At 39.8% G+C, this 26293-nt stretch overlaps 1 protein-coding gene and 1 pseudogene across 1 annotated transcript; one reads left to right on the top strand and one right to left on the bottom strand.

The window, feature by feature from the left end:
• Nucleotides 1-5336: 5336 nt before the first annotated feature.
• On the bottom strand, nucleotides 5337-22489 carry LOC140518116 (BPI fold-containing family A member 1-like). Its single transcript, XM_072629951.1, has 9 exons — nucleotides 22324-22489; nucleotides 11821-11931; nucleotides 10649-10778; nucleotides 10085-10192; nucleotides 9075-9221; nucleotides 7390-7465; nucleotides 6951-7014; nucleotides 6207-6278; nucleotides 5337-5518 (listed from the first exon to the last, which is right to left on the bottom strand). The coding sequence occupies exons 1-8, from the start codon at nucleotides 22487-22489 to the stop codon at nucleotides 6244-6246; spliced, it is 837 nt and encodes a 278-aa protein (XP_072486052.1). The 3' UTR covers nucleotides 5337-5518; nucleotides 6207-6243.
• A 1761-nt stretch (nucleotides 22490-24250) lies between these two features.
• LOC140526437 (purine nucleoside phosphorylase pseudogene) lies at nucleotides 24251-25095 on the top strand (annotated as a pseudogene).
• Nucleotides 25096-26293: the final 1198 nt, after the last annotated feature.

Genomic DNA, 26293 nt, shown 5'->3' on the forward strand with positions numbered 1-26293 from the left:
GGCCATGAGTGCCCAGAGGGGACCTGAGCAGGTCTTGAGGAGACTGAATCTCTCACACCTGTGGTGGTTTCCAGATTTCATGACCCTAAAACTGTGAGGATAAATTAGAAGGTCAGTGTGAAAAGTCTGTAGGACCAGCGTGAGAGAATGCGTGATCAGGTCCCAGCCCCAGGGTGGCAGAGGGGAAAGGGGGCAGAGGAACCCTCAGCAGACACAGCAGCATCAGAGGCAGCCGCAGCCACTGTTTCTGGAGTTCTAGGTGCACAGATCATGGGGGGAATAAGTGGCTGACAGTACATCTCCTCACTGCTACTGGAAGCAGAGAACTACCTTGACAAAGAGCTCTAAAGTCAAGTAAATGGCTGGGGAAATGAGTGAAAACAGGAAAAAGAATCAGACTATAGAATATTACTTTGGTGACAAGGAAGACCAAAACAAGCAAACAGAAAAAAACAATGTTAAAGCTCCTCCATCCAAAGTCTCCAAGAAAAATATGAATTGGTCTCAGCCATGGAAGAGCTCAAAAAAGATTTTGAAAATCAAGTAAGAGAAGTAGAGCAAAAATGGAGAAGAAAAATGAGAGTGATGCAAGAAAACCATGAAAAATGAGTCAACTGCTTGCTAAACGAGACCCAAAAAATGCTGAAGAAAATAACACTTTAAAAAATAGACTAATGCAAATGGCAAAAGAGATCCAAAAAGTCAGTGAGGAGAAGAATGCCTAAAAAGCAGAACTGACCAGATCGTAAAGAAGATCAAAAAGCTCACTGAAGAAAATAATTTCTTAAAGATTAGAATGTAGCATATGGAAGCTAATAACTTTATGAAAAATCAAGAAATTATAAAACAAAACCAAAGCAATGAAAAAATCACAGACCATGTGAAATATCTCATTGGAAAAACACCTGTCCTGGAATATGGATCCAGGAGAGACAATTTAAAAATTATGGGGCTACTTGAAAGCTGGGATAAAATGAAAGAGCCTAGAAATCATCTTCTAAGAAATTATCAAGGAAAACTATCCTGATAATTTAGAACCAGAGGATAAAATAAATATTGAAAGAATCCACTGATCACTTTCTGAAAGAGATCCAAAATAAAATTCCTAGGATTATTATAGCCAAATTCCGGAGTTCCAAGGTCAAGGAGAAAATATTGCAAGTAGTCAAAAACAAACAATTCAAGTACTTTGGAAATACAATCAGGGTAACACAAAATCTAGCAGCTTATACATTAAGAGACCAGAGGACTTGGAATATGATATTTCCAGAGGTCAAAGGACCTAGGATTAAAACCAAGAATCACCTACTCAGTAAAACTGAGTATAATACTTCGGGGGAAAAAAATGGTCAATCAATGAAATATAGGACTTTCAAGCATTCTTGATGAAAAGACCAGAGCTGAACAGAAAATTTGACTTTCAAACCCAAGAATCAAGAGAATCATGAAAAGATAAACAAGAAAGAGAAATCATAAAGGACTTACTAAAGTTGAACTGTTTATATTCCCACATGGAAAGATAATATTTGTTACTATTGAGACTCTTCCCAGTATTTGGGTAGTTGGAGGGATTATACACATATAGACAGAGAGCATGGGGTGAATTGAATAGGAAGGAATGACATCTAAAAAAATAAAATTAAGTTGTGGGAGAGGATACATTGGGAGGAGAAGGGGAGAAATGAAATGGGGCAAATTATCTCTCATAAAAGAGAAAAGAAAAATCTTTTTCCATGTAGAGGAAGAGGGGTGAGGTGAGAAAGAAAGAGTGAACCTTACTCTCATTGGATCTGGCTAAAGGAGGGAATAGCATGCACACTCAATTTTGTATATAACTCCATATTACACTCCAGGAAAGTAGGGGAGAAGGTGATAAGTGGAGTGCAGGGGATGATGGAAGGGAGGGAAAATGGGAGGAGGGAGTAATTAGAAATAAACATTTTGGGGGAGGATCAAGGTCAGAAGAGAGAATGGAATAAATGTGGGTCAGGATAGGATGAAGGGAAATATACTTAGTCTTTCACAACAGGACTATTATGGAAGTCTTTTGCATAACTATACCTGTATAATCTATATTGAATTGCTTATCTTCTCAGTGGGGATTGGTGAGGAGGGAGGGAGGAAGAGAGAAGATGCAACTCAAAGCTTTACAAATGAATGTTAAAAGTTGTTTTTACATGCAATGGGAAAATAAGAAATACATGTAATGGAGTATAGAAAACAAATTTAAGTAAAGCAAATGTATAAAAATTATATTATGGAAGGTTGTATTGTGAACGCATTTTTGCATAATGGGTTAATGTATTTTTACTTAATGGGAAGGTTTTTCCCAACCATTGATAGGCCTATATGACCTTCTTGAGTAACATGGAAACCTGAATCACATGAGTGTATGGTAGAAGCAGCTAGCCAAAGGCATGGGGCAGGAAGGGTGGAGCAGAGCTGAGAGAAAATTGCTCAAAGCAGTTAGAACTGGGAGTAAGAGAGGAAGTAGGTATGTGACTATGAGTGAGAGAAGGGCATTTTGTTTGAGGAAGACCCTAACAGAGGGATGGCAGTGCACCCTGCATTGATAATGTGTGTAGATTTCTTGGTTGCTATGATGAATTTAACTTTCTGGTGTTGAGATTTGGTTTTTGGTTCTTGCATAAATGTTTTGGTTTCATCTTCCATGTAGAGAGTCTCTTATGTATTGCAATTCAGAACTAGGCTAGTATATTCAAAGCAAGGAAAGTCACTGTGAATATCTCATTGGTGCTACAAAAATTTATGAAGAATTCAGAAATTCAGAAAGCCTTGTAGGAAATTAGGAAGAGAAATGAGTTTTGTGTGATTTCATATTTGTTAGAGGAATTTAGTTTGTCCACCTCCCCTGCCTCCCTTCTTTCTTTCCTCCATCCCTTGAACCTTACCAATTTCCATCTTTCCCTCCTATATTCTTCTCTCTCTCCCTGTCTACCTTCCTTCATTATTCCTTCCCTCCCTCCCTCTTTCTTTGCTTCCTTCCACTCCTTTCTTCCTTCCTTGCTGCTCTATTTGCTTCCAGTCTTTTCTTCCTTTTTTCCTTTCTTCCTATCTCTTTTTCTTCTTTCCTTCTGTTCTATCTTCCTTATTCCTTCCCTTCATGTGTTCTTCTACTTTGTTTTGCCTTTTTTCCTTCTTCCTCCCTTCCTTGCTTTTCCCTTTTCCTCCTGTCTTCAGATAGCTGAAGGGAGGGTGGATCACTCGCCCTCACCCAAGGAGTGAAAGAGTCATTGGATCACAAGCCCATTGATTTAGAGTACATTTGAGGTCATCTAGTCTAGCTCCCTCATTTTAGATGTTAGAAACTTGTTAGGCCCAGAGAGGTTAAAGGCTTTAAGAAGTGAAATACTATTGCTCCTCTTATATAAATTTATATGCACTTAATTGTAGCCTTCTGTAGGAAGGGTAGAGGAAGGGAAGGAAAGAACAAAGTGAAAAGTGAGCAGGAGAGAAGAAAAGAAAACTTAAAAGGAAGTAAAGTAAAGATGGGTAGCTCTCAATACTACACTTAGGATTTATTATATAGGCTTTCTGAAATGGAAATGTATTGCTATGTATTTTGAATGCTGTCTAAAGTTCTGTTGTGCATATGATATGCTTTTTCTCTTGTTATTTTGTATTTAAATATTAATACTTAAGTTGATCATGTTTTTTTCTTTTCTTAGTGTGTATTTAAGTTAGAGTATTTAAGTCTAAAATAAGATAAAAAAGGAAGTTATATTTTTAAAAAAACAAATAAGAAGGAAATAATAATGGTTCTCTAATGAAATGAAGGAAAACCAAGTAAGATAAAGAAGGACAGGTGCAATCAACTGTGATTAATAGCCCTGCTATTCCAGGTAGTATTTAAGGAAAGGGAAAGGAAATGAATATTGCTAGTAGATTGTTTGTTTGCCCACAACCTAATTGTCATTGGGAGGGACATGGGATGAACATGACAGAGAAGAAACTCAAATAAGCCTTAAGGGTTCAAAGAAGTTTGTCACTGCACTGCATTGCCACCCCAAGAGGATCCCCTCATATGGATTTCTTCCTTGTGATCTCCTGAGGCTGGAAGACCACAGGGAATTTAGATACTTGAGAGGAAAAATGGTGCTGCATTTTTTTCTCATAGTGCAGGGTACAATGTTCTCTTGTCATGACTCAGGAAAGGGAGTGAAATTATGAGATCAAGTCACTGAACAAATGCCTTTTATTTTCTTCATGCAGAAACTGGGCCAGAAAGGTTAATTGATTTAGTCAAAGTAGCATAACTTCTCAGTCACTAAACAAGGACTCAGCAGTGAAATCACCAGAGGACAGTCAGACTTCGTGGACAGTGGGGCTATCTTCCAGTCAGTGACCCCATCACCAGTACCTTGACCATGAGACCCAAGATCCTGTGGAAGTTACAACCTTCTTTTGAACAAATCTGCCAAGCCACCAGCACCCCCTGCTCTGGGGAAAATGACATTTGGTGAAGGATGTGAGTTACTAAGTCATCAAAGACGTCACTCTCCTCATCCCCAGCTTTAATTCTCCACTATCCACTTATGCCATCTTTTATACCATGCTTTAGAAAACTTTTCCAGTGAAGAAATGTTCCTTTTCCTTCCATTATTTGCCCATCACATTTGCTCCTCTTCTGGTGATTCCTGAATCAAAGCTTTTTCGTAAAGGCTCTCTCTCTCTGTCTTGGTATCCTCTTCAAAGATGGTTGATTTTTCAACTGTCTCACATTCCCAGAACAATGAAGACCGTAGAAAGAATGGATAGTTCCTCACACCCTCCTGTCCCTTTCCTGCTTTCCCTTTGCCAGCACCACCCAGGAAAGGATATCTTCTCCTTGTGTAGGTTTTACTAAGCCTTCTACAGATTTTAGGTGTTGTTCCCTATAAAACTCCATGTCATGCTCTCTGTTTCCCAGCAAATTAAGCACCTCAGTCATAGACTTCAACACCAGGCCAGTACTTGTATGGTCTTAAATACTCCCTCCTACCTTGTTTCTCACTCTCCTTAACTTCTAAGACTTCCAAACTAGTTTTGTCTTATGCATAAGAGGACACACCTTCAAACCTCTTGTCCCCTCAATCATACCTACATTAAAGTGACTTTGCCAGTATTCCTCATGATAGCTCTGCCTTGACTACTTCACATAACTTATGTGCCAAAGGTAGTAAAGAGGTACATTAAGCCCATTCTGAGTGCTCAACATTGAGATCAGTCCTTCCCTTGAGAGCTTCCACAAGGAATATAAGCCCAGCTCAAGTTAGTCCTCACTGGAGAGGATTTAACGAGGCGCAAAGAAAACAAGCACTCCACATGTGCTGAAATAGTGGGAAGTTTATTGTAAGGGAAACAAGGGGGAAGGAACACACAGTCCAGAAAGAATCTTCAGGTAAGGAAAGTGGCTCCCATAAGTCCAGGCAAGGAGACCATGGCAGGAGTCAGGAGAGGGAAAGCATTTTTCTCATCAGACACGAGATACAGCAATATGTCCTCCAGCCTTAAATGGCTTCAGATGGAAGGAAAAAAAGATCAAGAAGATCTTCAGTCAGGTGAAAATGTAGCCAAAACTCTGTCATGCTAGTGACCAGTTCTGACGTTCAATATCTTCTGTATTATTCCATTGCTTTCTTTTCCAAACAATCTAATCCTGTCAGTCAGAATATTATTCATTTTTGGAGCTATGGTAGAGCAGGAGAGTCTAGCTTCAGACAAACACTGGCATAGGTGCCTTTCTGAGGTCATTATACAGTTCTAAATTTTAGGATTTCTATTTCACACTCTAGGATTCAGGGTTATAGGACATTGGTATGAGAATTTGCACCTCATCCTGCCAGCAACTAGGTGTTCATCTGCTGTCTCAGGAATCTCTACAACAAGCCTGCATTCCCCAGGTTCTAGTTCTCCTTTATCTTCCCTCAATAGGGAAGATTCCTTGAGGGTAGGCATTGAGTTAATTATTTGTATTGATATCGACAGCGTTTAATAGGGAGCCTCTTATATAGTAAGCATTCAGTACATTCTATCTCTCTGTCTCTGTCTGTCTGTCTGTTCCTCCCTTCTTCCCTCCCTCATTCCCTCTCATCCCACAAAGTATGTTCTAATTTTGAAAATTCTTAGATTCTCTGTTCCCAGAAAAACTGTTTTGCCAATACAGGAAATCAAAGAGAATATATAATTTTCAATGTAATACTTACATCTGTGGATAGGGGAGGTTGTTCATCCAATGAAGAATTAGACTGCAACAATGACATTCCCACGTATCAGGTCTAAAAGAAAGAGCATGTGTTGCACATGAGATGCAGTCAAGAGGAATGAAAGGGACTGGGGGGCTTCCAACTAATTCTAGTATTGAAAAAGAAGGGAAAAGAAAGATGTCTTCTAGAGGACAGGGCTGAGGAAATGGAAATAGGTCTACACTGTCACTTCTCATCCCCTTCCTCATGCAGTTGATTCTGAGGAGAGAGAGCTGGACTTCACAAGGGAAGTCAGGAGCAATGGTTTGTGGGAAAGGCCTCCCTATACACTGACATTTGCAGTCAATCAGTAATTCAATTAATACTCATTGAATCTGAGGAAATGACCAATACCTGGGAGCAAGGGATAACCTAGTTCTCATAGCTCAGTAAATCTTAGAATACCATGGACTGGGCCCAACCCATTGGCCATCAGAGGGGTAGGGGTTCTCAGCCAGGATTTTCCTGGGAATTCCAAGAAAGCTAAGGCGCAGTCATCCCTTTGCTGCTTGGACTCAGTTCTCAGTCACTCCAGTGGGGAAAGGGTCAGATTAGTACTACAAGAAAAAATTTACAATGACTAGTTAAGGCAACTATTGTTTTTTGGCATGAAATCATTGAACCTCCAGTTCAACAAGGGCACAAAGGTAATTAGTCTGAGTAACTCAACCAATTATAGAAAGATTGGTGAGAGCAGATACTTACTTTCTGCTCCTTCTACTAGTCCTGGAGGCACCAATTCTACTGCAGTCTTGACCAAAGGGCAGACCTGCAGGAGGAATGGATGAGCATGAGATCATTAAGCAAGAGAACAGAGCCAGAGAGTACAGTTCTCAAGAGGGGTCAAGGCCCAAGTTAGCTGACCTGGGAGTAAGCTTATGGACCCATCACACTTGGGAATGTTTAGTTCAGAATGTTTAGTTCCACAAGATGGATTCCAGGACTGGGAAGAATCTTAAACATGATGTCACCTAATCCACCCCCTCCCCTTCTTTCATAGTGGAAGGGGCTCACCACAGTCCACACCATAAGCCAGACACCAAGCATAGGCCAGGTCCCCAGCCTTAGGACTCCTACTCCTCTTTGCACTGTCCAGGAATAAAAAATTGAACTGCAAGTAACCAGATCAAGTCTTCCCACTTACTAATTGATTGACCGCCGCCTTAACCACTTCACTCACTGCTGTAGATGCAATGTTCAGCAAACTTCCGAGGAACTTCCTAAAAGAAGAAGAAATTGAGTGACAGAGTGTTTCCAGTCAGCTGAGGATCCCAGGTCAATCCCCTCCCTCCAGAAACTACCTAACCTATGGGAAACATCTCAGTTAGCTCCAGAGAAGGGCTGTGTGGCAGAATTTCTCTTTCCCTCTGAAACGTCTGACTATCTCAGTCAGGAAAATATAAGTGAGACCTGAGGGGTACTTCTGGATAGTCTGTCTCCCAGGAGCCAGGTAGGAAACTCTCCTTTATTATGATATTCATTTATAGATTTCACTGGAAGTTACTTTCAAAGTCATCTAGTCCAAGCCTACACTAGATACCTAGGAGAAACTTGAGAAATGCTTAGGGAATGAAACTGCATTCCCTCAAACCCCCTTTATTTGGAGAGATGAGGGAACAGAGGGTCAATGCATCATCCAAGGTCACAGGGAAATTAAGCATTTGAACAGGACCTGGAGCCCATATGTGCTGGCCCCCACGGAGAGTTCTGTTTCCACTCTTGCTCTGCTTCCCCAAAAGTAGTAGCATGTACTGGATGGAGGTCGGGACAGTATGATGGCATATTCCATCGTGTCTTTTAATTAGTTTGGGGGAAGAGTGAGAAGCTTCCAAAGACAGGACAGGACAGAATAAATGTCCCAAATGTCAATCATTCTGATGCCAGAATTCCAGAGACACTTCATTCCTTTTCTCATAAAATGATTATAAAGTAGCTACTGTGAACAGAGAAGTATTCTGGATTCTGAAGGATCAATAAAGATCCCACTGCTGTGAAGCTCACAGTCTAATAGGATAGGGTTCACATCTGTATCTCTTACTAAAGAAGAAAGTAAGGAAGGGAGAAGTGAATGCATTGGTAACAACAATCCCAGAGTTTTGATAGGCTAAACAGTTTTCCCGTGTGACCCAATTCAGAATAATTGCAGTGCTTTGTGGCATAAGTTGATCCTTTTTAATAAACCTGAATCAGTCCCCCACAGGAATCTTGACTTGGTTGATGTCCAATGCACAAGAAATGACAAAGGTATGAGCATGAAACCAGGAATTATATCTACCATGTCATCATTTTCTCTTCTATACCAGATGTTTCCATCAACTCAAGGAAAAGTCACTATAGTCCAGTCCTTCAAGACCTTAGCATCCCTTGAAATCAGCACATTTAGAGCATAAACTCTCCTGGTGAATCTTGAAACCACTCCTGTTACTTTCCTGCCCCTGTCCTAGTCCACATCACTCCCTCAGTTGCACCTGGACAAGCCTTTCATCTCTTCCTTCTCTAGCAAAAATTAGCTTTTCCTCAGGAGAGTTTCCAGACCTTATGGGTACCATTCATTTTCCTATCCCTCCTCCTCCAGATTACACAGTGCCCTTAGTACTGCAATGTTTCTCTGACTGAGACAGAAAAAGTCCGTTTCCCTAGCTATACCAGGAGACCTTTTGAGATTCAGTGTCGCCAAGAAGACATGAAACTAGGATTCCTGTGACTAAGGAGAGTGCCCCTTTCTCCCTTGAGGACCATGGGCCAAAGCAGTGGACACACATAAGCATATCTACCAAGCACATGAATCACATACCACCATGGGGCCCCTAGACCTCTTGGGTGACTCACAAGTTCTTATATGAGATGTTAAGAAGTTGAGAGCTTGTCTGACATTTGGTAACACTAAGTTGAGGTTGTCCATCTTCGCCTTTTACAGCTGCTAGTTCAAGTTCTGAGTCTGCTTTTACAGTGACATTAATTGGCCCAAAAAGCACTCTAGAGAAAGAAGATAGGGAAATTAGAAAACGAGCTCCATTGTTTGCCCAATGTCTTCATGAAAACTGAAGAGAGCTAAACTAAGGCCCCACACCCAGGAAAACTGATAGGATCCTGAACATCTCCCACCTTGACTCAACTTGAGACCCTACTTGCAAGCGGCTTCTGCTTCAGCAAAGCACTTTCCCCTTCATCTTCTTATTTGGTTCTCATGAGAGAACTGCTTGGTTGACAGACTTGATATTATTGTGCCCATTTTTACAGACAAGGAAACAGAGGGTATGCACATTGCTCAATGTCACAGGGAAACCCTTGCCCCAGGATTCTGCTGTTTCCCCTTTTTATGGCAAGAAAGATATATGGCTAATTCCAGTTTCTTCTTCCCAATACAAACCAGAAATGGGGCAGTAGGCAGAGAGGTAATGAGCATCACAATGTTAGGAGAAATGAGATATTAGGAATTATGATGCTCCCATTCACGTACAAAAAGCCATTTTTTATCTTACTCTAAAATGATCCTCAAACAAAAAGGGCAGTTTTGTATTTTGTCACTAAAGTGTTTCCCCCCGATTTCTGTCAGGAAAGGTGAGCAGAATGAGCTCCCAGGAATAAGAGTAATCACAACAATTCTGCACACTTCCTTGGTGATTCTTGACTGACAGAGCACTTTCCTTCCAATGACCTTATGTAGTCATGTGCCTCCCTCTCTTCTCTTTGTCTTGTTCACTTGCCAACTCTATCCTGGTGGATTTGCTCAAGAAACATTGGAACCAAAAAGATCTGTTTCTGCCATGCTAATACAGCCCCTGCAGGGTTCCACCTTCCAGTGAATAGAGCCTCCAGGACACAAAAGAATCACTTACGTGTTCACTGTCACAGAAAAATCCAAGGGTACACTGAGAGAGAGACTCTCTTTGCCTTCATTTTCTTGAAGGGAAATTTTCAGGAGGTCGGCATTGTTAATATCGAACCTGCGCAGAGAAGCCAAGGGAGAGAGAGATGACAATACTTGATAACTTTCCTAGAACCACCCCTTTCTGATACATCTTGAACCTGAAACCAAACCCTGCCCAAATGTGACTCTTCTCTTAAACCACAAGTGGTCTCTGAGGACAGAAAAAGAGAATGTTTTCACCCAAATGAACCATAGATTTTGAACCACAACACGAGTGCACACTCTTCATCCTATCCCTAAGCTAGGCGATTGAGATCACCATGGAAAATGGAAGCATGATTAAGCAGACCCAATGGAAGTTGCAGTTGTCAACATCCCTCTTTGCCACATTGCCCCATGGACAGGTATTGGACAGCCCCCTCCATTCACTAAAACCCTTTATCAAATTGGACTGCCCTCAGTCCCACTGTGGGAGATTGCCTGATACTCATATTACAAGTGGAGTATGACTTGATCAATAAGGAAGACTCACGAAACTAATCCCCCAGTGAGTGTAGACAAAGTTCTCAGCAGATTTCCAACAACTGGTGTGTCCAGAACCTTTTGTAGCAAGTCCGCATTGCTGAGATCTTTCAGAAGAGTTGTCACACTGTTCTTTAGACCTGGGAAAAGAATTTCCATTTTGACTATTGCTTACAGAGGAACGAGAGCAATTTGGTGTCAAGGCAGTAGCCCTGGACTTTCTACCTCTTTGTCTAGTTCTCTCTGGGAGCCAGGTTTCTCCTGACCCAAGTGACCCACTGAATTATTTACCCTCCACTGTCCCTCACAGCTATATTGATTTACCCCTATGATGCTACAAATGCTGTAGTTTTACTCATTTTTCAAGCCTCACGTCCCCAGATACAATGATTGAGCCATTTCAGTGGCACTCTCCTCCAGACCCAGCAGCCTTTTATAAGAGGAGACATCTGGGGCTAAAGAGAAAAGGAGACTTGCTCTATGCCCTACAGAAGACAAGAGCAGCTTTCCTCTCCTAATGGCTGGTTGAAACCCACATTCTCTGCTTCCAAATTCAAGGCCACACGGCACCATGTTCTCTCAGAATGAAAGTTGCAAACATACTCATGGGTCCTCTGGAAAGGCAAGGATCTCTTACCCTTTCCTCTCAATTATAGAAATGCTTAGGCAGCTAAATGGCATGATGGAGAGACCCCTGGGCCTGGTGTCAGAAAGACCCTAGTTAATGTCTAGCTTCAGACTTAACTGTGTGACCCCAGGCTAAGATCACTTAGGCTAGCTGGCCTGAATTACTTCAGTTGCAAAATTGCAACAATCGCTCCATATACCTCCCAGGCTTATTGTGAGGATCAAATGAGATCACAACTGTAAAGCACTCTGCCTGTTGCCTGGCACTGTAGTAAGCACTACATGAATGTTGGCATAATCAGCACTATCTGAAGGTTTATGGTGAGGATGATGCTGCAGGAGGAGGTTATATGTGAATCAGTAGGCCCCAGAGGAATGCTATTGGCAGGATTTGAATGGTTTCCCCATTCCTGCTCTCACCACAACCTCCCACCACCTTACCTCCCAAGGTCAGCCATACCTCCTAGTCTTATCACCCTTTGTCCCAGTGGTCTTTTCACTTCAGGCCTGGGGTTCCCTGGAAAGGGATCAAGTCTAATTAAGATGGGAACTTACTGTCAATGATATCTACAAGTACTCCGGAGTCTTCTTCTTTCTCCTGAGCCAAGCTCCGTGGGAACTGGCCACACAGGAGCACAAGTCCTAAAAGCAGCAAGGTCTTCATATCTAATATGAAAAAAAGGAATAAATATTTTAGACAATATTTGAATTAAAACACACTTTGCAAATCAGATTCTCCCTCTATATATGCTTAGCATTGTTAGAATTCCCTAAATAATCTCATTGTTATTCCATTCAGACTAAGGCAAAGATAAAGGCTTAAAAGTATGAGGTGAATAAAGAAGAGAAGAAGTTCAATGCCCCTTCCACCTCCAGATCCCTACAGTACTTCCAGGTGAGGAAAGTTTCTGTCCTGAAACTCCAAGTGAAACTTTTGAGGGAGTGTGGAGGGGAATGGTCACGATCCCCTCTCTTTGACCCTTCACACATGCCATGTTTCTCTAGACAAAATGGAAGAAAACTCCTTAAGTTTTCAGTCTTTCTTGAATCTATATTTTCATCTGTTGCCAATCCTTAGGGATAGAGTTCGAAATGCTCCTGATGTGCAATGCGGAATACCATTTTTCATTTTTTTTCCTAACATCACCAGTTGCCTATGTCTGGGAAGGCCCCAAAAGCCTTGTCAGTGCCTGCCTCCTATCACCCTCCTCTAGTTCTGCTGTGATTCCCATGAGGTCATGTTCTTCTCAGAGCTGCACCATCAGAGAAGCCAAGTGGTGTGGGCTAAATGGCCTGGAGTCAAAAGTCCTGGCACCCTCTTGTTTCCTTTCCACTGACTCCCTCCATGCAGAAGAATGCTAATTCGTCTTCCAGCTCTAAGATTCTAGGTTCCCAATGAGAGAAACCTGAAGTCTTGTACAACTGTCTGGAAATCAAGACTCAGCCCAATGATTTTTGTTCTGTTTGCAGCCCCAATGTTTGGGCACCATTCAAAACAATTCATTGTGTAGCCCTGAACATGCAGGATGATAAGTCTTCCACTCTATCCTGACAACAACTGAACTGAGTCAAGCTGAGCTTCAGAGGATTCATTCTTTACCTCAAAGAGAAAGCTATTGTGGAGAAATTGTCCAATTCTTCATTTCTAAAATTAAAGGACATTTAAATAGAATTTTTGACGAAAATGCCCAAACCACAGAGCAACTTAGAGAAGAACTGTTCTAAGTATCTCATTTCATAAAGAAAGGAACTAAGGGTCTCAGATTAAAAGGTACTTGACCAAGTGACACAGTCTGGTCTGAGCAGCATCTGTGTCACTTACAAAGCAATAATGATCCATTTTTACAAGTGCAACAAAAGTAGGGAGTCCATGGAACTCATGAAAACTGGTTGATTTAAAAGAGCCTCATGGAGACTGGTTGCAGATGACCAAATGGATAACAAGGAAATCTTTGAGGAAAAGTTCCTCATTCTGATATTCTAACCTTGAATCAGAGGCCTACAGAGATTTGGGCCAGGTCAGTCTCTAAAAGACCCCCTTGTCAAGGGAACAGCAAAGTGATGTCCTACCCTCAGACTATAGCCCCAGAGGAGCGTAGAGCTGGGCTGGTGGGTCTCACCTGCGTCTCACCAAGGACTCTCAACAGGAATCTCAAAGTCCTTCTCTACCTCCTCCTATAAAACTTTGCCTGTCAGCCACTTTTATATAGCAAGACTAGCTAGATGATGCCAGAATTTCAGTCAGATGATTGATTTTAAAAAAGTAGTTTGGAAGATGTGTCTCATGATGATTCCAATCATTCTGTAAAGTCAATAATTGCTGATCACACTGCCAGAAGGGAGAAGCAGATGAGTGATAGGCAAAGTAAAGAGATGTCAACATTATCTTGTACGTCATTCCAAACTTGAAGCTTGGATCAAGGGGGCCAAGTTGTAGGACTTTTCTTATGAGTGCATTTCTTACAGTGAGAGGGATGAGATTTGGGCCATGGAGACAGGGAACCTCAAGGAGTTGGGCAGACAGGTCACAGACCCAAAGTGGAGAAGTAGCTTTCCATTCTGACCTTCACATCATTCTGTATGGAGGGATGCATTTTCATGCTGGAGGGAGAATGGCTTCCAGTAGTAATAATGGATGAGCTACTCAGGGAAGTAGACTTTTGATTCTAAGCCTTCTCAGCTATATCAGTTGATATTTCCTGATTTTTAAAAATTTTGAGGAGGAGGAATCATGAAAGTGACCTGAGCCTTGTTCAAGCCTCTTCCTTATATTTCCCCAATGTGAAAGAAAAAGTGGAGAAGAAATTGTGCTACTCAAATTTCTAACAATTCACAGGAATTAGCTGAGGTCTTCTTTGATCCAGGACCTCATTAAATTAGCTCTGCCCCCCTTCCTCCAAATTAGTTACATCATTTAATTGTGCCCTAAAGTCTCCAGTTAATAATAAATTTGGGTTGAATGACTAGGGCAAATTTCCTGAATCTATATGAGTTGGGGACCCTGGCATAACAGGATTTCATGTATTTCTTGATAGTAGAAAAGCTGGATGGGAACAACAGATCCATAAAATACAATGGTGGAAAACAATGTCACTTCCAGTCAGGCAATTCCTGCAAGCTATTGGATAATCCTAGAGGTTGAGTACTAGAAAGAAAGAAAAGGATGAGGGCCCTGAAATCTCATTGACTCCCAGGGTGGCCCAAGCCAGGTCCTTCATTCCTCTTGGGCTTTTGTCTTTTACAAGAAGAGGGTCTTCCTTCTATTAGACGCATGTATTTTTTCAGAGAGCACTTAGATGCCACCACAGAGGCATATGGCAGTTGGCACAGGCCAAAGTTAAGGAAAAGGGACAGGAATAACCCTGTTCCCTCCCTCCCTCCTATCCCTTTGGTGTTCTGTTATTTTCCACCATGTCAAATTCTTGGTGACTCCATCTGGAATTTTCTTGGCAAAGAAATTGGAGAGGTTTGCCATTTCCTTCTCCAGATTGGTTTACAGATGAGGAACTGAGACAAACAGGGTTAAGTGACTTGCCTAGAGTCACACAACTATTTGAATTCAAGAAGATGTGTCTTCCTGACTCCAGGCACAGCACTCTATCCACTGCACCTCTTAGCTGACACTTCACTCCCACCATACCCTTAGATCCCAATATGGTCTCTTGCATAAATGTAGTCATCATTATTTTACTGTGACATATAAAAGTTGAAGAGATGGTTTCTGTGTAATTAATACTAGAAATGCCAAGACCTTCATGGAACCTACTCAATGCTTATATGCCTGTGAAACTGTGGGTGTTCCTGAGGGGGGCAATCAAATCTAATTGCTTACCAGTTGGTGAGAAGAATTAATATTATAATGAGAGGTGGGCTTCTTCTATTGAGGTGCTAAGGGACATGACTCATCACTCAGTCCTGAACAAAGAGACTTTTCTCTTATCCAGACTGCTCCCACCTTGGCCATTTGGACAAAAAGAGTCCACCTCTACTCAGACCTGACTGAGTGGAACCCCATGGGTCAGCATTCACTGTTGATTAAAACTTTTGTAAGTTATTCTAGTTGGATAGGGAGTCTCACCCCAGATCAAAAAGCATGTAAGCCAGGGATTTGAGCAATGTCCTTCATCAACAGTATACTCCAGTTTAATATCCTGAACAAACTACAAAATTTCAAAATTTCATGATCCTATTTCAATCATTGATTATTGACATGAGAAGGAAAGAATAATTTCTCTCAGTATGTTCAATTGAGTTAAATGCCAGTGAGCACAAACTGTGGATGTTCCCAATGTACCCTGAAGCCTTCAAACTCAAGCCCAGTAAGAGTCTTTTTGTTGCCTGATGGCAAGTCTATCCAAACCTGAAGACAGTCTTGTCCAATAGAAAGACAACCAGGATGTGATATTTCTTAACTCTCCTATTTCCTGAAGTCTCTCTCCCTCTACATAGGTAGAAGTAAGACCTGCACTGATGATGACTGAGGTCCTTGATGGACATGAGTTTGAAAAAGTGCCTTCATCTCCACAGCTGTGCAGAATAGCCAGCACAATTGAGAAAGAGAAGGGAAAGTGCTGGGATAGAAACAACTCCAGAGTCAGTAGCCCAAGGAAGAAATTCTGAATCAGCTTATTGACTTGTATGACCTTGGACAAGAAGCCCTTTGTCCTCTATGGATTTCAATTTCCTAACCTGTAAAAAGGAAATGATTGCAGGGGATGATCCTTAAGTGACCACTCAGCTCTGGACCCTACCATTATATTCTTTCCAGTTATGAATGAGAAAACCAAAATGTGAGAGGGAAGGTCAAACATCTGCAGTCACCAAGCTCAGATTCACTCTAAGTGCCATGCTCTGCCTCCTTGCCTCTCACAAATCTTAAGGGAATTCGTTTGAGGAGCAGGTCCAGTCTTCTTTCAGGGTTGTGCTATGGCTTTACTCATTCTTTTGCCTATTAACTCCTTTCTCATCCTTCCCTTCCCAAGCCTGACTAACTTCTCTTTTCTCTTCACTCTCTTGATCCAAATCCCACTGAAACCAAAATCTTCTGTGTTTTTCTCCATTATTTGTTGAGAACATAAAGCAATGTGTGGATAACTAAGCATAATTGACTTTGCTAACCTTCCATGGTAGAATTCACTGAGTGTAGCAGAGAAATCCTGCACTTGCCAAATTCTCAGACAAAGAAGGAATTCTCTTGGACTGTTTTGTTTGTTTTTTTTGTCTCCACCTTGAAATTTTCACTGGACTACTGGGCCAGGGATCTCTCAACTCTGGTCAGTCACAGCCTTCTCTTTACAATGGAATGGAACCAACATCTGGTAGGAGGATTGTAGAGAACTGGAAGATTGAAAGGGACAGGTACAATACTTTCCCTATTTTTTTCTTTTTTTAAAATTTAATTCATGTATTTGTTTTCAGTTTTCAACATTCATTTCCATAAGTTTTAAATTTTCTTCCTGTTCTTCCCCCCTTTCAATGTGAGACAGCATGCAATCTTCTATGGGTTATACACTTACATTCTTATTAAACAAATTTTTACATTAGTCATTTTGCATAGAAGAATTAAAATGAATGGGAGGAATGATGAGAAAAACCAAACCTAACTAATACATAACATAAGAGAAAATATTCTGCTTCATTCTGTGTTCTGATTCCATAATTCTTTCTCTGGATGTGGATGGAACTTTGCCTTAAGAGTCCTTTGGGAATGGTTCAGTTCTTCTATTGCTATAAAGGGTTAAGTCTATCAGGAAGATTCCTCACACACTGTGGCTGCAGCTGTGTATAACATTCTCCTGGTTCTGCTCATTTCACTTAACAACAGTTGATATGTCTTTCCAGGTTTTTCTGAAGTCTAACTCTTCATCATTTCTTATAATACAATAGTATTCCATTACATTCATATACCACAGTTTATTCCACCATTCCCCAATTGATGGGAATCCCCTTGATTTCCAGTTTTGGTTACCACAAAGATAGCTGCTATGAATATTTTTGTGCAAGTGGGATCCTCTACTTTTTTCATGATCTCTTGGGGATATAGTCTTAGAGGTAGTATTACTGGGTCAAAGGGTATGCACATTTTTGTAGCCCTTTGGACAAAGTTCCAAATTGCTCTCCAGAATGGTTGGATCAGCTCACAGCTCCACCAACAATGAATTAGTGTTCCAGATCTCCCACATTTTCTCCAATTGTCATCTTCCTGTTTTATCATGTTAGCCAGTCCGATAAGTGTGATGTGGTGTCTCAGAGTTGTTTTGATGTGCACCTCCCCAATCAATAGTGATTTAGAGCATTTTTCCATATGTTCATAGATAACTTTAATTTCTTCCTCTGAAAACTGCCTGTTCATATGCTTTGACCATTTATCAATTGGGAAATGACTTGTATTCTTGTACATTTGACTCAGTTCTATATAGATTTTTGGAATGGGGCCTTTATCACATAATCTAGTTGGAAAAATTCTTTCCAAGTTTTCTGTTTCCCTCCTAATCTTGATTGCATTGGGTTTGGTTGTGCAAAAATTTTTCAGTTAAATGTATTTAAAATTATCCATTTTGCACTTCATAATGCTTTCTATCTCTTGTTTAGTTAAAAAATTTTTCCCTTTTTCGTAAATCTGATAAATGCACTCTTCCTTGCTCCACTAATTTGTTTATAGTACCAGTCTTTACGTCTCAATCATGTACCCATTTGGACTTTATTCTTGTGTGCAGTATCAGGCATTAGTCTATGCCTAGTTTCTGCAACACTATTATTCAGTTTTCCCGGCTATTTTTGTTGAATGCTGAGTTCTTATCCAAGAATCAGGGGTCCTTGGGTTTATCAAATAGCAGATTCCTGTGCTCATTGACTACTGTGTCTTGAGTACCTAATCTATTCCTCTTGTGTACCCTTCTGTTTCTTAGCCAGTACCAAGTGGTTTTGATAATTGCTGCTTTATAATACAATTTGAGATCTGGTAGAGCTAGGCCACCTTCCCTAGCATTTCTTTTCATTAGTTCCCTTGCTATTCTGGACTTTTTGTTCTTCCAAATGAATTTTGGCATTGTTTTTTCCAGCTCTAGAAAATAACTATCTGATAGTTTGATTCGTATGGCACTAAATAAGTAGATTAATTTAGGTAGAATTGTCATTTTTATATTAGCTCAGCCTACCCATGAACAACTGATGTTTTTTCACATACTTAAATCTGACTTTATTACGCAAAAAGTGTCTTGTAATTGTGTTCATATGGTCCCTAGATTTCTTTTGGCAGGTAGACTCCCAAATATTTTATAATGTCTACCCTAGCTCTAAATGCAATTTCTCTCTCTGTCTCTTGCTGTTGGGCTTTGTTAGTAACATATAGAAATGTTAGTAATATATAGAGATATAGAAATGTGAAGATTTGTGTGGGTTTCTTTTCTATCCTGCAACTTTGCCAAAGTTGTTTATTATTTCAAATAGCTTTTTACTTGAGTTTCTGAGATTCTCTAAATATGTCATCATATCATCTACAAAGAGTGATAACTTAGTTTCTTCTTTGCCTATTCTAATTCCTTGAATTTTTTTATCTTCTTTAATTGCTACAGCTAAAATTTCTAGTACCATACTGAATAATGGTGGTGATAATGGACATCCTTTTTTCACCCCTTATTTTATTGGAAATGCATCTAGCTTATCTCCATTGCATATACTGCTAGCTGAAGGTTTTAAGTAGATACTACTTATTATTTTATAGAAAATTCCCTTTCTTTCTATGCTTTCCAGTGTTTGTAATTGGGATAGGTGTATTTTGTCAAAAGCTTTTTCTGCATCTATTGAGATAATCATGTGGGTTCTGTTAGTTTTGTTGTTGCTAATAGTTTTCCTAAAATTGAACCAACCCTGCATTCCTGGTATAAATCCTACCTGATCATAATGTATTATTCTAGGGATAAGTTGGTGTATTCTTTTTGCTGAAATCTTATTTAAAATATTTGCATCTATACTCATTAGAGAAATTGGTCTATATTTTCTTTCTCTGTTTTGTCTCTTCCTGGTTTAGGTATCAAAACCACATTTGTATCATAAAAAGAATTTGGGAGGACTCTTCTTTCCCCAATTTCCCAAGTAAGCTATATAGTATTGGATTTAGCTGTTCTTTAAATGTTTGATAGAATTCACTTGTAAATCCATCTGGTCCTAGAGATTTTTTCCTAGGGAATGCATTGATGGCTTGTTCAATTTCTTTTTCTGCTGTGGGGTTGTTTAAATATTCAGCTTTCTCTTCTGTTAATCTGGGCAATTTATGTTTTTTTTAAAAAATAATCATCTATCTCATTTTGATTGTCGAATTTATGGGCATAAAGTTGGGCAAAGTAATTTCTAATTATTGTTTTAATTTTCTCTTCAATGGAGGTGAGTTCACCCTTTTCATTTTTGATATTGGTTATTTGGTTTTCTTCTTTCTTTTTATAAATCAAATTGACCAAGGGTTTGTAAATTTTATTGGTTTTATCTTAAAACCAACTCTTTGTTTTATTTATTAGTTGAACAGTTTTCTCAATTTCAATTTTATTAATCTCTCCTTTTGTTTTCAATATTTCTAATTTGGTATTTACTTGGGAATTTTCACTTTGTCCTTTTCAAAGCTTTCTCACCTTCTTGCCAATTTATTGATCTCCTCTTTCTGTATTTCATTCGTGTAGACATTCAAAAATATAAAACTTCCCCTAAAAACTAACTGTTTTTGTGGTATCCCATAAGATGTCATAGGTTGTCTCATTATTTTCATTTTCTTGACTGAAGTTGTTGATTGTTTCTATGATTTGTTGTTTAACCCACTTCTTCTTTAGGATTAGATTATTCAATTTCCAACTAATTTTTGGTCTATCTTTCCATGGCCTTTTATTATATATAATTTTTGTTGCATTGTGATCTGAAAAGGATGAATTGATTATCTCTGCCTTTCTGCACTGGATAGTGAGGTTTTTAGGGCCTGGTACATGGGAAGTTTTAGTATATGTGCTACATACCTCTGAGAAAAATATATATTCTTTTCTATCCTGATTCAATTTTCTCCAGAGATCTATCATGTCTACCTTATCCAGAGTTTTATTTACCTAATGAACTTTTTTCTTCTTTATTTTAAGGTTAGATTTATCAAGTTCAGAGTGGGGAAGGTTGAGGTAATTTACTTTATAACTGTATATGTATATGTATAACATATTTTACTTTATAACTGTTCCTTCTATCTCTGTATATCCCTTTTATATTCCATAATATATATACAATTCCCAAGATTAACAAGTATCATCTTCCCTTATAGGTAACTAAACAGTTTTCCCAAATCGAGTACCAAGTTTTCTGTTTACCCTGTTTACTTTTTTATGCCTCTCTTGAGACCTGCATTTGAAGAGAGAATTTTCTATTGAGTTCTGGCCTTTTCATCATGAAGGTCTGGAAAGCCCTTATTTCATTAAATGTCCATCTCCTTGCCTGAAAAATGTTATGCTGAACTTTGCTGGGTAATTGATCCTTGGTTGTAGTCCCAGCTCTTTTGCTTTGTGGAATATTGTATTCCAGTTCCTTTGATCTTTTAATGTAGAAGCTGCAAGGTCCTGTGTGATCCTGACTGTAGCTCTTCCATATTTGAATGGTTTCTTTCTAGCTGCCTGTAGTATTTTCTCCTTCACTTGATAGTTCTGCAATTTGGGAACAATATTTCTTGGTGTTTTTAGTTTGGGATATCTTTTGGGAGGTGAACGGTGGATTCTTTTGTTGACTATTTTGCCCTCTGGATCTACTACTTCTGGACAGTTTTCCTTCATGACTTCTTGGAAGATATTGTCCAGACTGTTTTTCATCATGGCTTCCTGGTAGGCCAATAATTCTTAAATTTTCTCTCTGGGATCTATCTTCTAGGTTAGTTGTTTTTCCAATTAGATATTTTACATTTTCTTCTGTCTTTTCATTCCTTAGAATTCGTTTCACTGATTCTAGATGTCTCATACAGTCATTAGCTTCTACTTGTCCAATTCTACTTTTCATCAAATTGTTTTCTTCAGTTAACTTTTGCATCTCCTTTTCCATCTGTCCAAGTATTCCTTTTAAGGAATTATTTTCTCCAGTTAGGTTTTGTGCTTCCTTTTCCATTTGTCCAAATTTCCCAGTTAGGTTTTGTACTTCCTTTTCCATTTGCTCAATTTTTCTTTTGAAAAAGCTGTCCTCTTCTGTTAATTCACTTTTCATACTTCTAAAATCATTGGCCATTTTTTCTCCTATTTTCTTCTTCAGATCTTCCTAGAGTGCTCTTTGTGCATGCCAGCAGTTCATAGTCCCTTCTGAAGTTTCAGATGAGAGTACAGTCTCAGTACTGTCCTCTTTGGTATTCGTGTTTTGGCCCTTGTCCCCATAGAAAGATTCTATGGTGTTTTCCTTCCTCCTTTGCTTCTTGCTCATGATTGTGGGAGCTTTGTGTGCTGTGGCCTGTGGTTCTTTCAGCTAGAAGCTAAAGAACCTGATGCTGAACTGGCTGGTGTGAGAAAGTGGAGACTGACTGAATTCTGTTTGTGTTTCCTAGGATTTGTCCTGGAACTTGCTTATTAAGTGTGGCAGAGGGGTGGTCTGTTCAGTGGAGATGTCCTCAGCTGAGCAAGAGCAAAGGCAAGCTCAGTGCTGCCACAGTGTTTTCCCATTTCCCCTGGAGTGCTGAGGCACTCAGTGGTCTTGGTGCGAGGCTCCACTCCTGGAGGCACCTCTCCTCCTGGTTTGCTGTGGAGGGACTGTCTGGGATAGCTCTGGTCCTCCATCACAGAAAAAGGGATCCTGCTTAATGATTTTCCTAGCTTCATGTGCTATGAGACTGTTTGCCCCTTCTGCAGATCCCACTGATCCAGGATTTTTCTGGAGAAACATTTTATGGTTCTTTCAAAGTCAGCAAGGGGAGGGGCAGAGAACATTTACCTATCCCTCTGTCATTTTGGCTCCTGGAAGTTCAAGTAGGTGACTTACATCCATTTTATCTGTGGGCTGAAAGTCCCAGGCACAGCTGCTGCAGAGATACATGGGGCTCTGATGGCGTCTCTCCCTCACTTGGCTCCACTTGACTCTTGTCCTGAGCTGGTATCCTGCTGTGCTTTGCTGCAGCTTTCTCTGACTGGCCCAGGGTTTCCTGCTTGGCCCTGTCTCGGCAGGATGTGCTGTTCTGTGTGCTGTGTGCTGTGTGTTCCTCCACCCCTGCAGAACAAATTCTTCCCATCGAACTTCCAGTCTGTCCTGGGCTGTGAAACTGATGCAGTCTGTCTTCTACTGGATTCTGCACCTGCAAAATTTGGTCACATTCTATTTTTAGAGGTATCTGAGGGAGTTTGTCTAAGAGTTTAGATGAATAGTTGGTCTCACTCCACAACCTTGTAAAAAATGTTTTTGAGTCATATTTCTATGATAAAGTCCTCATTTTTCAAATATGTAGAGAAATGAGTAATTTTTTTTAAAAATAAAAGTCATTCTCCAATTGATAAATGAACAAAAACTATGAAGGGACAGTTTTCAGATGAGGTAATCAAAGCTATCTATAGCCATGTTTTAAAAATATTCTCAATCACTATTGATTGGAGAAATTCAAATTTAAATTATTCTGAATTACTACGTCATACCTATTAAGTTGGTTAATAGAAATGAAAAGGGAAATGGAAATGTTGAAAGGGATGTGGAAAAAATGAGACACAAATGAATTGTTGGTGGAGTTGTGCATTGATTCAACCATTCATAAAGTAATTTGGAACTATACCCAAAGGGCTATAAAACCACACATAACCTTTGACCCAGTAATATCACTACTAGGTCTGTAGCCCCAAAAGATAAAAAACAAAAAAGGAAAAAGAGCTACATATACAAAAATATTTATAGAAGCTCTTTTCTGGTGGCAAAGAATTGGAAATTGAGATGACCATAAATAGGGGAAATGGCTTGCCAAGTTGTGGTTTAAGACTGTAATGGAATGCTACTGTATTATAAGAAATGATGAGCAAGATGTTCTCATAAAAAAACTGGAAAAACTTATATGAATCAATGCAAAGCGAAATGAGTAGAGTCAGGAGAATATTATACACAGTAACAGCAATATTATAAGATGATCAACGGTGAATTTCTTAGCTATTCTCAATACAATGATCCAAGATAAATCTGACTGAAAGACTTATGATAAAAAATGCTCTTCATCACCAAAGAAACAAATGATGGAGTCTGAATACTAATCAAGACATACTTTTTTAAAAAAAACTTTATTTTTCTTGGTTTTGTTTTTTGCTGTTTTCTTTTACAAGATGACTAATATGGAAATATGTTTTTTTCATGACTACACATGCATAAACTGGATGAAATTGCATGCCTTTTCAGTGGGAGAGGGTGGGGAGAGATGGAGAGAATTTGCAAATTTGTAAAATCAAAATGATAAAAACAAATGTCAAAAATTATTTTTACATGTAATTGGGGTGAAATAAAATATCAAATAAATAATATAAAAGCTAACATGTAAAGAAAAGAGAAAAAGAAATATCCAGAATGGAATCACAAAGATTCAGACATGACTGAACAACAACAAAAGTAACAATAATCATTTCCTTTTATACTTAGGGCAATTCTAGGACATGGTTGCCATTACTACTTTTATTGTGAAGATTAAGTAACTGAGTGAGAGAGAGGAAGGCCTTTGCCCATCATCACATAGCTAGTAGTGGTCTGAAATCAGATTTGAGTTCACATCTTCCTGACACCAAAAGCAATGCTTAAACTACTTCGCCACCAAGCTGCCTCTCTTCTGTATGATTTACTGCTAGAAATAGCACTCTGATTGCTTCACTTCCAGATCCCTCCTCTGTCTGTTCCATATTCCCATCAGCTCATTTGCCCTATGCAAATAATCATGTTGATTTCCCCTCCCACTTTCCAGTCAAATTTTTTTCTTCATCTATTAGAATATAAGCTCCAGGGAGACACAGGAGAATACCATGAGGGAGCCATGGAGAATCAATTCAAGTATGAGGATTATAAGGAAGCAGTTGAGTGGCTTTTATTCCATACTAAATATCAACCTGAAATTGCAGTGATCTGTGGTTCTGGATTGGGGGTTTGCTGGATAGACTGGCCCAATTCCAGGCCTTTGACTACAATGAGATACCCAACTTCCCTCAAAACATGATCCCAGGACATGCAGGGAGGCTGATATTTGGATATTTAAATGACAAGTACTGTGTGATGATGCAGGGCTCATTCCACCCATGTGAAGGCTACCCACTTTGGAAGGTAGCATTCCCTGTGAGGGATTTCCAACTTAAGGTGCACACCTTAATTGTTACCAAGGCTGCTGGTGGGCTGAACCCTAAATACTAAGTTGGGGATGTTATGCTGAGCCAAAATCATATCAACTTGGCAGGCCTCAGTGGCCAAAATCCACTCAGAGGCCCCAGTGATGAGAGGTTTGGAGAAAGGTTTCCTTCCATGTCTGATGCCTACAACAGGATTCTGAGACAGAAGGCCCATTGTATATGGAAGCAAATGGAACAGGAACGACCACTGAAGGAAGGAACCTATGTTATGGTGAGAGGGCCCAACTTTGAAACCACTGCAGAGTGTTGGTTTCTGCAGAAACTAGGAGCTGATGCTGTTGGCACGAGTACAGTACCAGAGGTGATAGTGGTCAGGCATTGTGGCATTTAAGTCTTTGGATTCTCCCTCATTACAAACAAATCAATATTAGATTATGAAAGCCAGGAGACAGCCAGTCATGAAGAGGTACTGGTGGCTGGGGGCCTGGCTGCCAAGACCTTGGAGCAATTTGTCTGTACTCTTGTGGAAACCATGTAGCCACCTTCTGAGAGGACTTTTTGACCCACAGGCTGTCTTGCCTCTCCTTTCCCTGCTGCCCACTTTGTATTCCAGACAGTGGCCAGCTTTGCCTCCTTGCTTGAACCATTTAGCTTTCTGCCCTGAGGTTGTGGCAGAGGAGTGAGAAATACTGGTATTCCACCTCTTTGGTATATTTACCTATTCTTTCAGGCTCTTCCTAATGATACCTAATTCTCTTATTCCATTGGTTCCTTCCCCATCATGAAAAGCTTCCATCAGTCCCTTCCCCATTATAGAAAGCTGGATCATTCCATTGTAGCTTCTACCCAATGCCAACATCCCAACATCCTTCATTCCACCTCCAGTAGACTTGTCTAGGAATTGAGTCCACTTTACACTAAGACTGCTGCTAATGTTTTGAAAAGACTAACTCGTACATTCCCTGTGGCCTCACCCTGCTATGCTATGACTTCTGAGGCCCTTTGGTTCAGACCAGTGTGTATTGCAATTTTAGTTCTAGGTGGGAATAAAAAGACAGACAGAAATGTTTCTGCCTTTCTGTGCTGAACACTTGACTGGGTGGAGAACCAAAGCTTACACTAAGAATACGTATATAAGTATGATGATGACAAAAAGGTATACAGGCTTCCTAGACAATAAAAATGGATATTTCATGAGTAGTTTATTAGTAAATTGTACTCAGGATCTTCAACAGGTAAGAGAGGGAGCAATGTTCTCATTAACTTGGGCTGCTTTAATTTAGATCAATTAAAAACATATTAAACGTCACCGTATGCAAAGGAACTGTTTGGTATTGTCAGATAGAAGGATAAATAAAAGATAAGTTCCTGCTGTCAAAGGGCATTTGGTGTGGTAGGAAGATACAGGCTATAAATGCACAATAGAATATAGAACAACATTTTAGAGCCAGGAAAGATTTTGGAGTTTACTCAATCTAATTCCTTTTTATAAATGAGGAAACAGAAGGAAGAATTCAGTCACATATAACCAGGTGGCATTCTAGCTGTAGGAACCTGCAGAAACACAGAGAGAGGTGGGAAAAAGTCAAGGACCAATGAATTATCTCTTTTCTTAGGATTCCTCAAGGAGGATTGTATGAATGAAGCTAATAAGTCTCAAAGGCCTGGCTAAGGAATCTGACTTCCAGTCCAGAAAAAAATGAGAAATTATTAAAATTTTTCAGCAAGGGAGAAAT

This window comes from Notamacropus eugenii, chromosome 1 (assembly GCF_028372415.1).
Source record: "Notamacropus eugenii isolate mMacEug1 chromosome 1, mMacEug1.pri_v2, whole genome shotgun sequence".
In the NCBI taxonomy this organism is placed as follows: Eukaryota; Metazoa; Chordata; class Mammalia; order Diprotodontia; family Macropodidae; genus Notamacropus; species Notamacropus eugenii.